Raw genomic sequence first — 21,573 nt, forward strand, 5'->3', positions numbered from 1 at the left:
AGTTAAACTCGGGCTGCTAATAACCTGGATGCTTATTGGAAAACCCATTTGATTTGTTATAGTCATACTGAATTTGGCTTCTCTTAATCTGTGAAAAAGACTCACCAGCAGAGGGAGGTAGCCTGGACAGAAGCGCTGACAGAAAAAATATTACATTTCCACTCAACCCACCGACTGATACAGGAGCTGTTCTGTTGACTGAAGTGTCTGAGATGTATGTAATGGAAAGATACAACGACGCATTATTTTAACGTTACACAATTCATCCGCGCACGCAAGCGACCACATCACACCAGGCACGGGTGAAGAGCAGCACGGATATGCAGCATGCACAACAATACATAGAAATGACACGCATTTCTATCAGGGACATTTCGTTAAGCCCAAAGCAGACAACGAGAGAGAAAAGGAGGGGGAAGGAGAGAAATAGAGACAGAGAGAGAGAGAGAGTGAGAGGGAAGGAGAATAAGATAACAAACACACACCCCCACAATAATATCAACATCTCTGCAGCAGCACGGTGAACTGACGGAGAGGAAAGTCGTTACCAAGGTTCCCAACATAGCAGAATCAGTCTGATACGCTTAGCAACCAGAACAGAGGGGCAGAGATACACTCTGTAGGGCTCATTCCACCCCCACGTATCATCTTGTGTACACACATCACCATCACCTTATATATTGACAGAGCAATTGAGAAACAGGTCAGGGCTAGGCTCACTGCGTCCACCGGAGCGATGGACGTTTGTGTGCTTAGAAGTGCACCTCGGTTTGAGCTACAGGCCATGTTTCTAATGTCATTTGTTTCCTTTCAGCACTTTCGGTGTTTGATTGAATTCTGGATGGTTGCATTTTAGGGACTGTGCAGATTGTTTGTACTATGGGGTTCTTTTGCATGTTAACGTGTAAATGTTTTTCTATTGTAATTATTAACCTTTTCAAAAATGTAGTCATTTAGCTGATGCTTTTCTCCAGGGCAACTTATACGGCAAGCCTGTAGAAGAAACCTGAGTCTCAGAATGACTTCCTTGTTACAATAAATTTAACAGAAGATTACATTAACCAAGAAGCTCAATAAAGTGCCTAACTATTTAAATAAAAAATATATCTATTTGAGATAGACAGTGCCTTGCAAAAGTATTTAAACTGACAATTGTCCCATTTGTTTTCTTTAAAACACTGACACTCAAAATCAAGAATTGTATGGTGATATTTGTATGTTGGTAAATATTTGTAATACATATAAATTAAATGTGTTACTTTAATAATCCCCACACATACAGCTCCGGAAAAAATTAAGAGACCACTGCACCTTTTTCTTTCCTTTCCAAAAAAGTCGAGAAGGTAGGTTTTGAGTGAGGAATAGAAGGGTTACAATTAAGAGACCACTGCAAATTGAACGTTTGTGTTCCTCACTCAAAAGAAAGAAAAGAAAAAAGTGCAGTGGTCTATGACTTTTTGACAGATTTGTATTTGGTAGAGTCACTTTGACTGCAGTAACCGCTTTTGACAAGCAGGTACCCACTTTGCACTACGTGTTGGAGTGATTTACACAGATCTACGCCGACACAGATCAACGCCGACACAGATCTACGCCGACACAGATCAACGCCGACACAGATCAACGCCGACACAGATCTAGGCTGACACAGATCTACGCTGACACAGATCTACGCTGACACAGATCTACGCTGACACAGATCTACACTGACACAGATCTACGCTGACACAGATCTACACTGACAGATCTACGCTGACACAGATCTACGCTGACACCATCTACGCTGACACAGATCTACGCTGACACAGATCTACGCTGACACCATCTACGCTGACACAGATCTACGCTGACAAAGATCTACGCTGACACAGATCTACACTGACACAGATCTACACTGACACAGATCTACGCTGACACAGATCAACGCTGACACAGATCAACACTGACACAGATCAACACTGACACAGATCAACACTGACAGATCTACGCTGACACAGATCTACGCTGACACAGATCTACGCTGACAGATCTACGCTGACACAGATCTACGCTGACACAGATCAACGCTGACACAGATCAACGCTGACACAGATCTACGCTGTGCATCCAGCAAGTAGATGGCATTAGCTTAGGATAACTTCCCTATAATTCCCAGAATTTCCAGAAATCGTGGTTGTATGATTTCTAGGAATGGAGCTCCAACCATGATTTATGAAAAACAATTCCTTTGGAAAGACAGATGAAAGCAGCACAGAGAAAACATAATTACACAAAAAACATTATAGTCTAGAATTGTAGCCAAAGCACCAAAATCCCATCACCGTCATGCTCCCTTGGAAGCTGGTTTTTCCGACGAGGCTAGGATTACCCTGACGCAGCAACGCTCATTTTTCAGAAGCGCACAGAACGAAGAAAGCTAACATGCAAACACAAGTTAGGGAGAAGGCGACGGAAGAAAAACTAAATGAGATGAGACGTAGCTACAGACAGTCAGAGATGAGAGGGCGGAGTGGTAAATAATCACAAACGTGTAAAAAGACAAGACTGTGATTTCAGGTCTAACATTTATTAGATCTAATCAAACACAAATACAGAATGAATTGTCATGATTAACAGGCTTCTACGGAGGGACAGGGTGATTCCACACAGTGAGTGACACGCAATTCAACAATGACACTTCATCTAAAACCTCTACCATCAATAAGATGCCAAAATCTTGTTAAGAAACATTCGGCTATCCTTCTGTATGTTTCCAGATTGAATGTATTGTGGAAGGACAGTAGTGTATAATCTGATATAACTATATTATCTACATTGTTGAATTGCATTGCATTTGAGGATGGGATGGAAGGAAATCAGCTTTTTGATTTAAAAACCAATAATTCAAAGTACAGGCAGGTAACAATCATGATCATCTTCTCAAATAACAATTTCACAACTCTTTGGTTACGTTGCATTTTGTCTGTAGCTAGGTACTAGGTTGTTTTTTAATCAATCAAACAATTGACATTTGAATGGTAATTGATGCTGAAGAATAAAGTGTGTCAATTTGAGTTTGATTGTAAAGACAATGTTAATCATTAAAGGAATATTTAGGGATTTTTGGCACTGAGGCCCTTTATCTACTTACCCCAGGTGAACTTGTGGAGTTAAGGAAATTGCTACGCTGCACCAGCACAGCGTTAGCACAATGCACGGAAATCTATGGAATTAGCTAGCAGACTAGCCGATCCCATAGACTTCCCATCATTGCAGTCATGCTAGTTAGCAGTGGCTTGTAAATTTAGCTCTACTTTCTTTCATACTGGAAGCAAAGACACAAAATGGTATCCACAAGTTCATCTGACACTGGGCAGGAAGATTAACGGCCACATCCCAGAGTGCCCCATTCAATCATAATGTAGGTATTCTGAAATGCATCCTTAATTTTTTCTTATTTACTTGAATACAATCTAAATCCTCTCCAGAACAACAGTATGAAACATCAATCTCAAGTATCAGTAACTTGGTAAAACCCCCATCAGTTCAATGGTGTGCGAATGTAAATGTCATTCAGTTCAAAATATGTACATCAGTATTTACAGTTGAGCTCAACTTACTATTGAAAGTGACCACAAACTATGTTCATTAGGAAATATTTAAAGAAGTAACAAATAGATGACTGGTCGTAGTACTTTGAGAGCATTCATTTTCAGTTGTAAATAAAGTGCATTGAATTCGGTATAAAAGGAGTTGATGTTGGAAGTCAGGTCACCTACACACACACACACACACACACACACACACACATACACACATTGCACACTCTCTTGTTTCTCACATATACACACACACCCACATGTACAGGCACACCAAGGCACTGACGCATAGTCACACTGTGGAAATACCTGAGCTGGACTGGCCGTTCCCACATCCGTCCTGGGAGGGATGGGCGCAGGGGGGAGGAGGGGTGAAGTTGGCCTTGGGCAGACTGCCCTCGTGGGGGAGCAGCGTGGGGGAGGGGGGTAGAAGGGTGCAGTTGGGGCTGGTGATGTCCCCCTCGCCCACCAGGGTCAGGTCCGCCGGAGAGTCTTCCTCCAGCGTCCTGAGTCCCGGGCCTCTAGCTTCCGAGGGGCGGGGGATGGGCGAGAGGGCAGAGCCGAACAGGGGGGCGGTGTGGCGGGGCGGGGGCAGCAGTGCTCGGCGCCCGGCAGCGGAGTAGGAGTGTCCGTTGGCGCTGCCGAGGGAGGAGTCCAGGCTCTCGGAGCGCAGGCTGGCGCTGAGGGGGTGGGCGCGGCCGGGGGCGCTGCCCGCCGTCTTCTCCCGGCCTGCCCCGGGGCCCTGACTGACGGAGGTGGGGGTGGAGCAGGCCGCGTCTAGGGTGGCCGTGGAGGAGGGGGTCAACCGCAGGAAGTCAGGTAACTCCAGGTCCTCTTTGTTCAGGAGTCCTCTCTGGTCATTCTTCCGGCTGCTCTGTGCTCGGCTCAGGAGCTCAAAGAATTCTACAGAGAAAGACAGCAGCAGGGTTACTTCCTGTTCCTAAACCCTTCAGAAGAACAAGCTGGATGTGTTCTAATGAACTGGGGATTAATTCATACACCACGCACAGTACACATCCCCCGCGCTGCACTGACAGAGAGCTGTGAAGGTTTACAGAAAGTAGACAGCGTTAGTGACGCGGCGAAGCAAAGCTCAGCGAGGCCACCAGACAGAGCGGCTTGATTTACCTTCGGCTTCGTCTATATTAATCTTTTTCGGTTTTCTCTTTTCCGTAGGGAGGGACGGGTCCGGTCCGCTCGCCTTCCCTGACGACCTGTCGTCTCCCTGCAGACGCAACAATAACAACACACTCCGTTAAGAGGGCGTAGGGTGCATGGCGTTGCGTTAACCCAGGTGACCTAACAGTACATCTAGGCAAGAGTCACTGACGTGTTTATGGGGTCACACTTGTGCTCCTGTTATCTTCAGACGACAAGGGGACACAAGAAAGGCAAGAAAAACTTTGAACGCTTGTGGTTTTCTTTTCGATGCTCGCTCTATGCTTAGTGGATCACGTTGACGTATTATCCGCGAGGTCAAAATGTCAAACTATAAACGTTGTCGGGGAGGCTAAACTACAATGTGGGTAGTCGGCCAGTCAGTGTTTAAGTCAGCCGCAGCAAAGCAGTCAAGCAGGAAAACGACAGGGGACAGGAACAAAGTGGAGCCAAGCACTTGAGCGATGTAACATTACGGGATTAAGAAGCAGCGCAGCAGGGAAGCAGAAAACTGGCACATCCAAAACTTCAAAGATACTTGAGAGAGTGAAGGTGGTCTCCTTACTGTGGCAGAAGGGCTCCTGCTGGTCAAGGAGGCAGGGTGTCCCTTCAAGGAGGCTGACTTGGACTTGGAGTCTAGAGAAAGAAAGAACTGTGAGGTGAATGGGAGCTATTGGCCCATACCCAGTGTTCTCTATTACTCTGAAACCACTGGTTAACTGTCTAACAATCTCACTGGTTAACTGTCTAACAATCTCACTGGTTAACTGTCTAACAATCTCACTGGTTAACTCTAGAACTGATAACACTGTTTAACTCTATAATTGATATCACTGGTTAACTCTAGAACTGATATCACTGGTTAACTCTAGAATTGATATCACTGGTTAACTCTAGAATTGATATCACTGGTTAACTCTAGAACTGATATCACTGGTTAACTCTAGAATTGATATCACTGGTTAACTCTAGAACTGATATCACTGGTTAACTCTAGAACTGATATCACTGGTTAACTCTAGAACTGATATCACTGGTTAACTATAACGAATGTGACTGGTTAACTATAACGAATGTGACTGGTTAACTCTAGAACTGATATCATTGGTTAACTATAACAAATGTGACTGGTTAACTCTATAACTGATATCACTGGTTAACTCCATAACTGATAACACTGGTTAACACCATAACTGATATCACAGGTTAACACCATAACTGATATCACTGGTTAACTCCATAACTGATATCACTGGTTAACTCCATTACTGATGTCACTAGTTAACTTCATAACAGACACCCCTGAAAACTCCACAAATCTAACATCACTGTTTAAGTAGAGGGACATCAAAACAGGACATTGACTTCAAGAGTGCTTTGAATTCCTGAAACAGACGAGGTGAAGTGCAAGGTCAACATCGAACAATCATTTCTCCAGCCACTACGGGGGTCTGAGTGTGACAGCGGGTGACCGTTGGGCTGTGCAGCCAACTAGGTTTGACAACCAGGATCTAGGTCACCGCTCTCCGGCTGTCTCCACAATGCGCTGAACTCATACCTGTCCCTGTTCCTCTTACCTTTCCCTGAGGCAGCTGTCTCGGCTCTCTCCAGTACCACGCGCAGGCCGTCCAGGCTGGATATGGGAGCCCCCAGGTCTAGAGGCTCCGTTCTGCCGCTCTGACAAAGCACAACATTTTTCATGTTAGCGTGCTTCCACCTGAGTGTCTGAACGAGCACAACGCGATGCCACCACGTGCTGCCGACACGTTGCTATTTCAGGTTGTGTACTGCGGTTTACAACGTAAGCCGTCGCTCCGTTTAGAATGTGGCTTTTAGATTGCTGGGCAATACTTGGGTAATGATTGGAAACTCACCACAGGCCCAAAATAAACCATCCAACTGGCCAGGATTTAGGGGGAGATGGGAGGGTCTTTTGTACCCCACGCCCCTCCCCACATGTTTCAGTGGTGTTGTCATTCATAATTATAGCCCTCACCCTGTCTGGTACTTCAGAGGTTGTGGAGTCAGAATGGTCTAACCACCCAGTAAGATTTGAAGAGGATGCGGTTATTTTCCTCTGAGCCGAACGAGGCTCCACCCATTGACACTGTCATGCTTTACATAAGAGCTGGGATTCATTGGGCACACAACCGCCAACAGAGCACCAGTAACGACGCCACGAAGCCACTTACTATTTTGGCGACCAGATCGTTTAGGTGGAGACCGTATTTGGCCACGACGGGACGCAGGACCTCGGTGACTGGTTTGGTGGGTTTGGCCTTCAAGCCCACAGACCGATTAATGGGTACCAGGTCCAACCTTAACATAGAGGGAAAATAGATAAACATACACAATGCTTTCTGCAACACCATCATATGATTCTTCTTTCTACTGGGAAGAAAGTAATAGGTTATATTTCATTTTGCATCACGTGAGTGAGGTAGATTTACCTGAACAGGGTGCGCTTTTCCATTCGGAGGTCCCGTGCGCTTAGGGTCATGCAGTCTTGATCCAGCACCAACGGCTGAAACCATTAAAATAAATATGAAAACCGTGAAGCAATTCCTGACCAGTACAACTGATAAAATCCCTCAGTTATTTCTCCACATGGGGTGGCTCCCATGAAAACTGACCACATAATGTACCGGTGAATCTTCAAATGCACATTTAGGCAGAGCAGAGACTTGGCAAGCGGCCGTCGTGTGTGATCCTCACCTTCTCCCCTCCCACCAGGAAGAGGTCAACGGCGGCCATGTTTATGCAGACGCTCTGACACAGGTCCCGGAGGAGTTCCCTGATGGTGGCCCCGGGCCGCAGAGTGACGGAGGCGCAGGAGCCGTCCGGGAGCATCATGTTGCACTGCTTGGCAGGGCCCTCCCTCCCCCTCTCCCACGCCGAGTGGCGATGGTCTCCCTGTGAGGTCACAACGAGGAGGAGACATCAAACGGGCGCGGGTGAAAGAGGGCAGACACCTAAAAACCTCTCTGTGGATTGTGTGCGCGGATTAACGTTCATCCCGCCAACAGACCCAAAAATAACCTTTGAAAACCTTTAAAACTTCAATCAAATGCTCGGTGTAACAACCGTCGGAACGGCTTAAAATGCAGCACACCCAAATCCCCTTTCAAAAGGTATGTCTGCAAACATGCCACGTAACCACGCCGTGATCCGTGCGACATGTGAGTCTACAAACAGAGCTATCTCGGTTCAGTGTTGCCATGGTGACCTGGCAGCAGGATTTTTACCTCCGTCTTGCCCGCTGAACAGGAAGTGGCTAGCTCCATACTGGCACCGGAGGACACGGATCCCTGGGATGCCCTCCGACCGTTGCTGCCGGAGAAATCTAACCCAACCCCCAGGGTGACACGGAGGACAGAGTTAGGACACAAATCATCCCACATTTAATCCACTCCGACTACAAGCACATTGACGCTACATCTAAAACGGTGGTGGTCATGAAATCTGGTCTGCCGGTAATTGTCATGCTAATGATTGCCTGTCTCTCCGTAATTCACCATTAATTAACATAAACACGTTTAGCTTCTCCGGGCTGAAACACACACACACAAGCTGCTGATGCGCACCTTCGCAACGTGCAAATATATATATCTTTAACATAATAAAAAACGCTTATGTGTACCGTCCCAACCCTTACATTATTTATTTTAGTCACGTCTTACAAAATATGATATGGAGAAAATGTCAGAATAACAGAACGCTGTATTCGGAGTGGATTTCCATGCTACTGATCTTCCCACGTTGTGCTTTTACGCCCAAGCCACTGCAGAGCAAGCGTGTACGAGGAGCTGTCACATAAAGACATCACTTCAGACAGGACCCATGTGCACCACTTGAAAACAGTCGTCACACAAACCTTAGAATGCAGTGGAAATGTACGGGCTATCTTCAGTATGACCCTTAATGATTTAGAGGTGGGTAACAAAACGACTGCCGTCCTTTCATACAGTGATGACACTGTCACAGTCAGACTGCGTCTCAGTGTAATCTTGCCACCCCCAACATGTTTGAAATCCGTCTAAATCTAAACTGAAGCAAAAAGCATCAGTATCAGCTGGACAGGAGCTTTGGGGAGGGGGAACGGACGTGTAATTCACAAGCACTGGAACAGAGGAGGCATTTTCCTTTCAGGCTGTTAAGGCTGCCAGTCGTAGAGCTGGCTGGAAGAAGGCGTCTAATATTGTAAAAAATGTGAATCAGGCCAACCTGCACCTACAGTCAACAGTGTGAGTCTGTTATCTCCCAGCCTCATGGGTAGAAAGTTTGGAGCGGAGCGCTTTGCCAAAGTCAGCCACGCGTAAAACGCTGATTAATGGCACAATCATTATTTTAATTCTGCCTTTTATTCTCCTGGCTTCGGCTTGTACATAGAACTTCGAGATTAGCCTGTAATATATGCATGGATGTTTTCCGCTCAATTTAAACCTGTTGCTGAACTTTTTATTTTTTTCCCTCCTCTCAAATTGATCAGTCACAGTCAGGTCAAACAGCCGCTTTTAAAGTATAACACTCCCACCCATCCAGCAGAATTAGACAGCCATTGATAGCGCTCCGCCGTCGGCGGTTATCCTTGCCATTCGTATTATTCAAATTCAATCATTAAGTGTTGGAGGGGATTTTTGATTGCTTTTGCATTGATGTCTGAGTGATTACAGGGACAATACAGAGCTGAGTACCGGGCCATTAGCGGAGCGGGCTGTTAGCGATTTGAGTAGCCTATCAACCCATCAATGCCGTTCAAGCACACAGCGCCAAACAGGAGGAGATTAGCGTCACTCGGCGGTCACGTGGAATTCTACTGCAGAGCACTGCAATGACTCACGACTGCCAGTGAGTCGGGAATAGTCCCTGCAACAGCCCCGACCGCCAGTGCGTGTAAAAAGCGCGCTACTATCCAGTCGTCAACTGAGAACATTTTCTGCATGCCGCTGCCGCGGTTAGGGCGCAGCCCAAACCACGACGACACACGGAACGGCGACCGTGATCTGTCTGTGTGTGGCTCACCAAGGTTGATTTCTCCGATGTCCTTTTTCTTGGGGCCCTTCCCAAAGCTCCGGTTCCGGGACCAAGAGGAGAAGATGCCCCGTTTCTTATGCTCGTCGTGCTCCTCTCCGTGCTCCTCGTTAAGGGACTTCCCTGACCTCTGCTTCCTGGCCTCCTATTGGTCAAATAACGAAACACGAACACATCAGACAACCTGCCTGACATCTGGATGAGAATGCTCTAAACTCAAAACCACCAGAATGATCCAGAATCCCCAAGGGTTTTCTTTACATTGACGTAATTTAGCAGAAGATCATATAATCCGCATTTTCATTCCTTTGATATTCCCTGTAACTTTCCATCCACTGGGTAGTTATGTAACAACCTCTACACTGTCATAGTAAAACAGAAATGTGACACTACATAGACTGTGATAGTAGATGCGTGTATTTCACCCTTGAAATGACTTACCAATACTGCAGTCAATGTTACGAAATTCACTAGCGGTTTTCAACATCTCTAAAACCACCCCACCTTAGTTAATGTGACTCAGTGGTAGTAGCTTTCACCTTTATTAATCAATTACATCCAGTCAGTATCAAGATAAGTGGACACATTTAAAGTAATCGATTACTGGCCGATACATTGGTGGATACATTGGCGCATCCCTAGCTACAACAGTTACTAAGACAACGGCAGATACCTTGTATTGTACCTTTTTGGGCGTGGAGAGGGAGGAGTGGCCAGAGCTACCACTGTGCTTGGAAGGGGCGGGGCTACAGGGTATCTGGTAGGGGTCGGGCAGAGGTCGTCCCTCCACCTCTGCCAGCATGCACTCCTGGTACAGACCAGATTTGAGGAACCTGGAGTAGCTGTCGAACTTCATCAGGTTGAAGATCTGCAGATAAAACGGGGGTCCGGTGTTATGAAGGGCCACAAACAGCTATGACATGTGTCATGATCTGCGTCATAACAGCCATGGTTAAGTCATGCCTGGAACAACATCGGACAGGCAGGAGCCCTCGGAAGTGTGTGGCCTTGGTGAAGAATCCGGGCCCTTAGACAAACAGTGGAAGCATTGTACTGGAACAATGAGCGCATAGCACAAAGAAAAAGATCCAACAGCGTACCAAAGTATATATAATTAAACAACATAACAAGTAGCAGGCAGCTCATCCTCTCACCTGTAGCTGCTGAGCTTTGAACATGTTTGGACATGGGGAGGTGAGGACGTCATCGGCCAGCTGGGCCTGACTGTCAATGTTGACCGGCGTGGTGGCCTTGGTGGACAGGAAGCTGTTGTAGATCTCCCCCGCACGCTGGGACAGCTGATGGACCCAAGGAAGATGTGTTAGAAAACACACACACCACCGCAATAAAACGTACTGCAAACAGTATATTGAGGGCTCTAGGTAGAAAAGAGTGGTTTGGTGTTGTTGTACGGTGCACAAAGAACTGCACCTGCTTTTTGTCCGTTGCAGGTACGTGACTGAAGTATTCACAGGCCTGCCAGAACAAGATATTCTCCTCACTGAATTCCTTCTTGAGGAATTCCTGTGGAGACACAAGCAAAAGATCTACCATACCTGCAATGAGCATGTACAGTTGTCTTGCCCGCCGTTATTTGGCTATAAATATATTGCCGATTGCTTCTGTACAACAGAAGGGAATGATAACGTCTGAAGTAGTTGCCTATTGATTTTATGCAACTGACTAAAAAATTTGAAAAATACTGATTCATATAACAGATAAATAATTAAAATCAATTTTGCTACTGGTAATTATCTGAATAGTTAAATGCGGACTATATCCCACAGAACAAATTTGGATGTCTGTGAAAGGTAGTGACTTAATAAAAAATGTAAATAAAATCCCAGCAGGTTTGTTCCCCAGAGTACCTTACTGGACTTACAGAGAAGTAGCGAACGCCGATGGGGTCCTGGAGCAGCCGCTCAAAACAGGCCGCCCAGCTGGCCACCCGGCGATCTGACAGCCTCCGCTGGCTGCTGGAGCCCGCCAGACTGCCGGTGCTATTCAGGCTGCTTTGACTGCAGCAGCCCTGGAGCTGCACACCACCACCATAGTCTGGAGGAAGGAGGTGGAGACAGGGGTCAGGAGACAAGGAGGTGGAGACAGGGGTTGAGGACAAGGAGGTGGACACAGGGGTCAGGAGGCAAGAAGGTGGAGACAGGGGTTGAGGACAAGGTAGGTGGAGACAGGGGTCAGGAGGCAAGGAGGTGGAGACGGGTCAGGGGACAAGGAAGTGGAGACGGGTTGAAGGAAAAGGATGTGGAACAGGAGTCAGGAGACAAGGAGGTGGAGACAGGAGTCAGGAGACAAGGAGATGGAGACAGGGGTCAGGAGACAAGGAGGTGGAGACAGGGGTTGAGGACAAGGAGGTGGAGACAGGAGTCAGGAGACCGAGACAGGAGTCAGGAGACAAGGAGATGGAGACAGGGGTTGATGACAAGGAGGCGGAGACAGAGGTCAAGCGACAAGGAGGCGGGGACAGGGGTCAGGAGACAAGGAGGTGGAGACAGGGGTCAGGAGAAAAGGGGGTATAACATGGGTTGAGGACAAGAAGGTGGAGACAGGGGTCAGGAGACAAAGAGGTGGAGACAGGGGTCAGGAGAAAAGGGGGTATAACATGGGTTGAGGACAAGAAGGTGGAGACAGGGGTCAGGAGACAAAGAGGTGGAGACAGGGGTCAGGAGAAAAGGGGGTATAACATGGGTTGAGGACAAGAAGGTGGAGACAGGGGTCAGGAGACAAAGAGGTGGAGACAGGGGTCAGGAGAAAAGGGGGTGTAACATGGGTTGAGGACAAGGAGGTGGAGATAGGGGTTATGGAAAAGGAGGTGGAGACGGGGAAAGGAGGAGGAGACAGTGGATTGGGGACAAAGGGTGTTTTTGGTCCTTGTCCACCCGGTCATGATTCTGAACTAGATTCTGGACACAGCCCACTTGCATTTATTAATTATTACAATTTGTACTCTTAAAATGTTCACCCAACACAGCCAGAAGAGGACTGGTCACCCCTCCAAGCCTGGTTCCTCCCTAGGTTTCTTCCTAAATTTAAGGCCCCTTTAAGGAGTTTTTACTAACTACTGGGCTTCAACACTGTTTTTGCTTGCTCCTTGCGGTTTCAGGCTGGGTGTTTTGTAAAAGCATCTTGTGACAACTGCTGATGTAAGGGCTTAATTATACATTTGATTGATTGATTGTTTTATGCTACATTTTTGACCGATGACCGAGAAATATATCGGAGACATGTTTTTTATACTGCACACAATCCTCCAAAGGTAACACGTGTGATACTTCTGAGAGATATGGTCTAAAGACAACGTCTCACTCGATATGAATAGCAGTGGAATGAGCGGTGGCGCAGGAAGCCATGTTCTGTAAATCTCCACGAACTAAATCAGGAAAAAAATTACTTTGTTGATGGGAAGAAACTAAAAAAACTCACACTGACACGATAAGAATGCTATTTGCATCAACAACCACTTATCTGACGAAGAGCACCATATTGGTAACCAGGTAAACAATAATGTGAGTGAGTTTAAAGTCCTTCCAGGTCAGTGGCCTGGTCAAAGTGTTGCACACGCTGGTGTTGGGCCGCTTCGGCGCATAGTGAGAGTTTCTCGTTTGCTCGCCTGAATTGAAAATCACATATACATGTAACGCTAACGTCATTTCGATGAGAGCGCTTCCACGACAGTTGTTGTAGACTACACGGTCTCAGAGAGCTGAAGACAGTGGTCGGACGGGGACGGCTGTAAAAAAAAAAAAAAAAACTAAACAAAAACAGCTTCCTCGTTAAAGCTGCCTGCCACCCACCACCACGGTTCCAGAGAGAAGAAAGGTTAGAGGGGTGGTGACTGTTCTCACAACAACGGCTCTGACACTACAGCCTCCCCCACATCCACCGCCCAGAGCCTGTCCAGGAAAACACACAGTGATCATATAACAATCATTAAGGACTGACGTTATATGGCCAACATGTCACAGATAAGAGCCGTGCCCAGGAACTATGTGTCACACTGCCGTGCCTTTGTTACTTCAATAGAAATGTGGCCACAGCCTTCCACGGTAACGCATATTTGTCTCCCCAGGGATGCTGGGCGTTCCGTCCCCGCGTGTTGCCATCCATCAGCGGCACCGGCGCAACAAGCCAAGGAACTGTACGTAGTAAATAAAGGCGATTCTGGTGTAGTGGATGAGCGGCGGTGTCAGAGAGAACCGCTCGGCCTATTGGCAGCCGGTCGGGTTTCCTGGCACATGACATCCGTGAGAATCGAGGGTAACTTCTGATTGGTTTATCCAATGTGGATAAAAATACCTTGAAATTTAAGTGGACAGTCAACCCCATGTTCATTTTACATTTTAGATCTAAAGTGCTGGAATAAAGTCCTGACATTAAATATGAATTTTGTCTACAGACAAATATTTTTCTAGTTCACTGCCTTATGTAGCCGGCGTAATGAGGCCTAGCCAGTGCACGTTGATAAAACAATGGTTACGTGTCCACACACACACACGTTCCTAAACTCCACAACCCTGTCTCGGGCTTAGCTGTACACATACACACAAACTCAAACATTATGGAAATGACTATGGAAAATAAGGCAAATGTTCTCTCGGTTTCCTTCTGATATTCAAAAAAGGCTTTACGGTAGGAGAGACAAAGCCATTGTACAACCAATAACATGTAGCGCGTAGCCTGGAAACTGTGTTAGAGTAGAGAAAAACTACTCCACTGTCTGACCAGATTTAAAGTATGTATGACTAAGTTAAAATACTCCAGTTTCAATTTAAATGACTGATACCAGGTAGAGAGTGAGCAAAAAATATTATTGAATTAATTTCTGAAACAAATGTCTTCAATAACATTTCGTTCAGTATGGAGCTACATGTATAGATGGTGCTATTTATCAGGCTGTGTGGTCCCAAGGGAGCTTGCCAACGTTCTTCCTCAAGAATATAAGCAATATCGAATTATTGACAGTGGAAAAGGTGGGGACGCTGTTTCTTTGTCTAATACACCTTCAGGCATTGTAGGGATTGTCCCCAGGCCTTTTAAAACAAGTACTTCCAAAGACTCACAGGGAGTACTGGCTATCATGGTGGCAGACGACCATTTCAATGGCCCACCAACCGGAGAAAGCGCAAAAAGACAAAAGGATGACAGAAGGACACGTTACCAAAAGGTTCTTCAGCATTTCACGATCTGCCAACAGGACTTTTAACAGCCTCTGTGGGAAGTTCCTGACAACCCTAAGCTAAGATAATTCTAAGAAAACTCGACACCCAGTAGCCAGTTTATTCGGCACAGTGAGTGATTCACACGGCCAAGGCTCAGCAGAGGCCTTCGGTTACTGTTCCACTGGATGTAGTACTGGTCCCTGGGTCAGAACAGACACCCTCCAGGGTTCTCACAGACGACACTGGTCAGGGTTTACGGGCAAATGGTGCGACAAACTACAGACTTCCAGGCGAAGACACAGTAACAACGGCATAGTGAAACAGCAGAAAGACACCTCAGAACTGCACAATTCTTTGTCAGGTCGGGCATACGCAGCAGGCAACATTTCAACGGTCCACCCAGCTTTTAGCTCAAATTTAAAAAGAACCAGCTCCAGTCGGCATGCATTCAACGACACCGGGCTGCTGAGGAATGGAAAACATTTCAGTCAAATCCTGCTTCTTGTAGCGTTGTGCTGGCGGCAGAGCCAGGGTTTGGCGTACGCAGGCAAAAGTCCCCCTGACCCGTCCTGTCTATTGTCAACGGTGCTGCCTGTTAGCGGCGGTGTAATGGTGCAGAGAATGTTATCCTGGCACATGTCCTGGCAGCAGGTCCCTTGATACCGGTTGAGCAATGTTTGAATGGCACAGCGAAACTGAACATTGTCACTAACCATGTGCATTTCTTAATGGCTACAGTTCAGCCATCACCACATGGATTCATCCAGCAGGGAACCTGACAGCAAGTTGAGTTTACCTGGATGGACTACACAATCCCCAGACCTCAATTCAACACAGTCTCTCTGAGATGAGATGGAATGTGCAGAATGTATCCCCGTCCAATCAGCAGCAACCGTGAAAGCCATCACATCAGCATGGACCCACGTCACAGTGAGACGTTTCCAACACCTTATATAATCCATGCCCAGAATAATTAATGCTGTAACTAAGGCAAAACGGGGGGGTCTGGCCCAGTACCAGGTGAGTGTAGCGGGGGGTAAAAAAATCACAGGTTACTTTGATCCGTTAATAATGCCTCCTACAAACAGGTGAGACTTGACTGTGGCTATTCGAGCAACAACTGACTGCCATGGCAAACATTACCTGACAGCTTGGACGTGTCGTGACAGCTGACTTTCCACTGCTGGAGTAACACCTGGGAGGTACAGCAGCTCACGACCCTGTTTTAACCAGCCCGCCCCAGTTAAATCAGCACACTCCAGTCCGGTGATACAGCATAGCTAGCTTGTTTTACACGAGGCCTGACATGCTCCGAATTCACAAACTCATTTCCATTTTGTTACTGAGCAAATCAATCATGTACACATTCTCGTTTCAAAGCCCTGCGGTATGACCTTGGCGATATGACATTTGGTTTGGAGCTGACATGGTATTTGCTTTGGAGTTAGCCCTTAAACGATTTGGGGGGGAAGGCGGGGGGGTTGGTGAGTCTTGTGTTTCCCAGTGGAGAGCAGATATGGGGCACGTGTAGCTTTGTTAATGAGACGGTTTTCAGGGAAAACAGCGCACGTCTGCACCACGTCCCCGCTGAGAGCAAAGCAGCCCCTCCACGGCACCCGATCCATCCCCCGCGGAGCTCAACAAACAGACCAAAACCCCATCCAGAAATCCTGGCACGGAAACCCATTGTCTCGGTCGGGAAAAAAGAGAAAAATACACCGAAATAATTCTGCGCTCCGGTTTTATTCAACAACCTCGGAGTTGCGTGTTCTTGGTGAGCTTAACAAACACACAATTAAATGCGAACACACCGAGAAGGCAGCATTCGAGGCAAAGGCACAAAACAGCAAAGCAGAAAGGCTTTGGAGGAAATGGTCTGTCTGGCCAATGCCTGTTTTGCTGTCGATCTCAAAGTGAAGCAAAAAAAGATTTAATCCGTGACCAACAGGGACAATCACTGTGCTGTACTTGGAGTGTCACAGATTACCTCAATCTAAGGAAGAGTGCAGAGAAATATGAAGATAAATTGTACTCACCGGCCTCTGAGGAAGCAGCCGACTGAAAGAAAACAAAGAGAGACATGAGTGAGAAACTGCCCTCATGACCTCCTCCCGCCGTGAAACGAGGAACTGCTGGAGCCTGAGAGCGGAGCGTCTGTCCAGACATACCGCCAGTGTCAATGGGTGCTTGTGAATGCATGTGTGGCACTGCAGAAAGGGAGGCCCCCTGTTCTCCACAGCACAGGGCCATTCATGTGGGATGTGGGTGGACCCAGGGCCTCCACAAGCACACAGACACACACACACACACACACACAGCTGTTCACACCTCAAGAACGCGGCCCGCCCCTCACAACACACTCACACAACACACTCACCAGGTATGACTCACATACTTTGGACACACAAAAAACATTTGGAGACGCACCCACACACTCTCACCAACACACACACACACACGCACGTATACACACGCACCTACACGCACGCACACACAGGCAGGCCAAGAATTAGCCCATTCTCCCTGGCTGGTGTTATGATCAGATGAGGAGAAATCACGAGCAGACATTTGAACGGACGACGTTTAGACTAATGGGCCACTTTTCACATGTTAAATCCGGTGCTAAGTGGGCAATACAAATCTATGCATGGTCACCGAGTGAAAAGGGAATTAAAAAAAAAGCATCTCAGGAAAGGTTGAACCATTGCATTTCACAAAGTGGTGGAATTTCTGAGTTGGCGTATTTATTAACAAACTTGTCTCATCTATTCAAGCAAATAGGTTGAGGTTATGAAGCAGCTAAAAGGGGTTTACTTTGTATACATCATTTGTAGACGCTGCTGGAAGGAAAGCGAGAATACATGTTTACATTCGTTCAGCACGGCTATAAAATGAACTTACCCCCGTTTAGCAAAGCTATAAAATGAAGAGTCAGAGCTGAAAGGCTCACATTCTCAAATGCCCAGGATAAAATGAGTGTGACACCGTTTAGCTTTTTCCAAGAACACTTTTTAAATCAGTGTGAAGGAGGATTCGTTTGGGAAGACAGTCCAATTCCCAAAGAGGTTCTGAAAAGCCCCGATCAAAGTGTGAATGCTGGGAGATATGTTTGGACACACCAGCCAAAATCATGATCACACTGAGGCACTGATTGTATCTGTGTCCCTAATTTCCATAGTTTCCTCTGTGTGAGCCATACATTTTCACAGTCAAAAAGTAGAAATAAGTTGAACTTTTAAAGGCCAAAGGGAATGTCAGCCAATTAGCACACTTTACAAGCATGCCACTGACCACTGAACATAACGTGTCAATTTTTTAGTAGGGCCATCAATCTAACGCTTGAATCAATTCAACATGTACCCTATTATTGTTTAATTTCCCCACTGAAGAAGTAATATCTTAAGTATAAATACAGTAATAAACACATTCACAAGGGAGCATATGTAGGATTTTCACTGCATTACTGCCATAAATACAAGCATAAATGACCAGTACTGCGTGTGGTCAGACACAGTAATGTCCCTGCACATCCTAAACTACCCTGGACTAACTAATCCTATTCCTGTCTTGTTTGGTAAGGGAAGACGAGGAGGAGACAAGACGTGTCATTGGTTGAAATTCAGGATTCTACACAGTGCAAAAATAAACAAAGGCAAAGTTCAAGAGTGGGCCAATCAAGGAGTTGCCCATTTAGGAGTTTAAGGCTGATGTCAACGGCCATGGCTATTTCTTGCAGGAAGAATAGAGGACAATACAGAAACGTCACCGTTTGTCACCCTTCTCTAAGCACACACACACTTGTTCCATGTCACGGGGGTCCCTGGACCTGACAACCGGACAGATTTGAATGATGTCGTCAGCAGATTAACATCTAATCATAACATATTGAGAGAATGTCGAAAAATACTTTCACTATTGTCCACGGCTGGTTGAAGCAATATACACATCCGAAATAATCATCGATCGATCACTCGAGGAACTAGACCAGACATGTTTTGTACACGCCTGCTCCCAGTTTGAGGCTGACGAATGTCGTCGGACCTTCTGAGAGGCAGGGATGACGGTCACATGTTCCAACAGTGGTTCAGTACATTTTTAGGAGTACATTCCGCGCGGTCAACACAAAAGCAAACTGGGGGAAGTCCCAAGAGCCACAACATCTTGTCACCAGGCTTCGGAACCAATCCCATATAGCCTGGTGCTAAAAGCTACCTTGTCTGCTGTGGCTAGACCACATACAGTCAGAGATTAAAGGGGGAGTAGATGACGCGGTTTATAGACAACAGAGTAAGAACATGGAGAGTGCGCACACTCAAAAACGATGTTTGCTTTAGTTGCTCTCGTGGCAAAAAAAGCACTGAAACTATCACCCTTAAATACAGTCTGGTGTGACCAAGACTCCTTCTGAGCTACAGACAGATTTCAACAGACGACACACGTCTTGGGTGGTTTGAACTGGTAACAAGTCCCTAAAGAAACCCCTTAAAATATATACAGGGGGATTGGTAGCAGCGTGCGGAAGTGCTGAGTGGACATTCCCAGGCCTGGTGTTCTGTTAGATGAGCCAGTCTGCCAGTCCCTGTTCTCCAGACTGACGGTCCCTACCCACCTGCGCTGCGTGACGACACGGGAGATAATGCTGGGGTAGATCGTGACACATTCCGGATGTTAGCACACCGAATGCCTGTCCCACCAAATCACCACGTGTCATAGGAGAAGAACTCGTGATTGACAGCGACACGGGTTGGATCTTGTCATCGATCGTGAGGGGATGCCTTGACACAGCTACACTTCACACTAACACCGTCGTAAACATCAACTAAATGCAACTTCAACACTCCCTTGGTCTCGTCACACCTAGAAATTGTTGATTGATAAAACGGTGTGTGCGTAATACCCTACACCTCCCCTAAATGTTCTCTACCAACCACTTATCGCTCCCATTTTACTGATATTGTTCATGACATTAATTCGCTTGTGCTATAGAGTTTGACTATTTCCTGTTATCACATCAAGCTATGGGGATCCTTCTGGCCTATCGCTCCATCTGTTCAAGGCTCGAAGCACCTCAAACGTTCCACTTCAGCTGGACATTTTGCTTTGTTGTATTCCAGACCTACTGTTTGTTTCCTATCTGAATGCACATATTTTATTATTATCACTATTATTACCTTTAGTAATGAAAAGGTCTATAGAAGCTAAAATTATGAAATCTATCAGTTTTCCGCAATATGGATGTTTTCCCATATCACCAAGCTTTAGTGTGTGTGTATGTGGAAGCCTGCTGCAGGGACCACACACAGCTTTGTTTGTGTTCCAGCATCTTACTGCTTCCACAGCGGTACACCTCTTTGCTGAGATCAAGTGACGGCTTCCAATCTCTGTTTTGTCAACTGCTTCCTTAGTTCACACCTCTGGTGACGCCCTGTGAACAGGTTCCATTCATGGGAGGCACTAGGCAGGGCAGGCTTTGATCCTCAATGCATCAGTGCTTAAGGATCACAAATGTCCAGGAGCACTGTGCGCCAACAAACGCAAAAATATGCGACTTTCTATATGGGTATGGTTGTTCAGGCAGTGGTTGGGCCAGCTAAAATGCATCGCATTCGGAAGCAGGCGAGCTTGAGTGCCTGTTGTCTTCAGAGGGCTCACCGAAAACTGGGACTGTCAACAGAGAACGGGGCTGTTCTTTTGGTCACCAAAAATGAAGAACATAAGTAACATAGCTCAGATTCTCCCTTGGTATTAATTAGGCCAGTAAGAAGATATCGCCAGAACCCTGACGAGCAAGTAGAGTGATTCTGCCGGGAGCTGGAGGAGTTAATCGGCATACGACATAACATATACACGCCGACAAGAATGTCAGAAACATTTATGTATTAAACGTAAGAATATGAACATTACAGAATATTGTTTGAATTTTTACCATATCTGCAAGAGATCAGAGTAGCAGCTTTCCCAGCCTCTTTGGTAAGCAGGCACTTGTGGCTTCGTTCAAGAGACGTATCATGGCTCCCAAAAGGCTGTTTGTCCAAACTGCTTAAAAACTAACCAGGAACCAGGAAAAACTTTCCAAAAATCTCCCATTTAAACTTCAATAGTCCAAAATCAGCAAACTAAGTGTCATATGGCGTGTGTCGGTGTGCCATGCCAAAATAAATGTCCAACAGTGTGCAATACACACATTAAAATCACCTCCTGCGTGTAGGGTTGGTCAGTCTTACTAGGAAGTCGTGACCAGGCATGGTGGACGTACCAAACATTCCAACTGAGCCTCCAATGTCTGTGAGTTTGAATCACAACAATGTTTTGTTGTCTAATCTTACAACTAACCTTAACATTGACCGTAACCACACTGAAGGATTACCAAACCTTAACCCGTAACCATGCATGCAAACTGGAGCGTCAACGTTGCAATTTTCAGTTTTTACAGTTCATTTCGTTAAAAATGTAGTGCAGTGGCAATCAAATCTGCCCATCGAAACCAGTTCCACGCGCGCTACAATCCACAGTTCCACACGCGGTTCATCGTTGATTTCTGCGTGGTATACACACAATATGAGTGCCTGGTTTGTTAGACCGCCTGCTCCAAAGGACCACTATTGAGGTAACATCAATGAACAGAAGCACAA

At 46.4% G+C, this 21,573-nt stretch overlaps 1 protein-coding gene across 2 annotated transcripts in view; it reads right to left on the reverse strand.

The window, feature by feature from the left end:
• The window catches only part of rgs12a (regulator of G protein signaling 12a), a 54,979-nt gene that overhangs the window by 5,935 nt on the left and 27,471 nt on the right, over window positions 1-21,573 (reverse strand). The window contains exons 4-17 of one of the 2 annotated variants that reach the window (XM_020043545.3): window positions 16,978-16,999; window positions 11,650-11,822; window positions 11,199-11,291; window positions 10,922-11,065; window positions 10,453-10,635; window positions 9,759-9,912; window positions 7,982-8,079; window positions 7,452-7,649; window positions 7,187-7,260; window positions 6,929-7,055; window positions 6,314-6,413; window positions 5,302-5,372; window positions 4,707-4,803; window positions 3,888-4,481 (exon numbers count right to left, since the gene is read on the reverse strand). In XM_020043545.3, the coding sequence (XP_019899104.3) occupies window positions 3,888-4,481; window positions 4,707-4,803; window positions 5,302-5,372; window positions 6,314-6,413; window positions 6,929-7,055; window positions 7,187-7,260; window positions 7,452-7,649; window positions 7,982-8,079; window positions 9,759-9,912; window positions 10,453-10,635; window positions 10,922-11,065; window positions 11,199-11,291; window positions 11,650-11,822; window positions 16,978-16,999 (2,128 nt within the window). Of the gene's footprint in view, window positions 1-3,887; window positions 4,482-4,706; window positions 4,804-5,301; window positions 5,373-6,313; window positions 6,414-6,928; window positions 7,056-7,186; window positions 7,261-7,451; window positions 7,650-7,981; window positions 8,080-9,758; window positions 9,913-10,440; window positions 10,636-10,921; window positions 11,066-11,198; window positions 11,292-11,649; window positions 11,823-16,977; window positions 17,000-21,573 lie in introns of both variants that reach the window. The other variant, XM_029117646.2, reaches the window with a different exon arrangement.

This window comes from Esox lucius, chromosome 24 (genome assembly GCF_011004845.1).
Source record: "Esox lucius isolate fEsoLuc1 chromosome 24, fEsoLuc1.pri, whole genome shotgun sequence".
NCBI classification, from domain to species: Eukaryota; Metazoa; Chordata; class Actinopteri; order Esociformes; family Esocidae; genus Esox; species Esox lucius.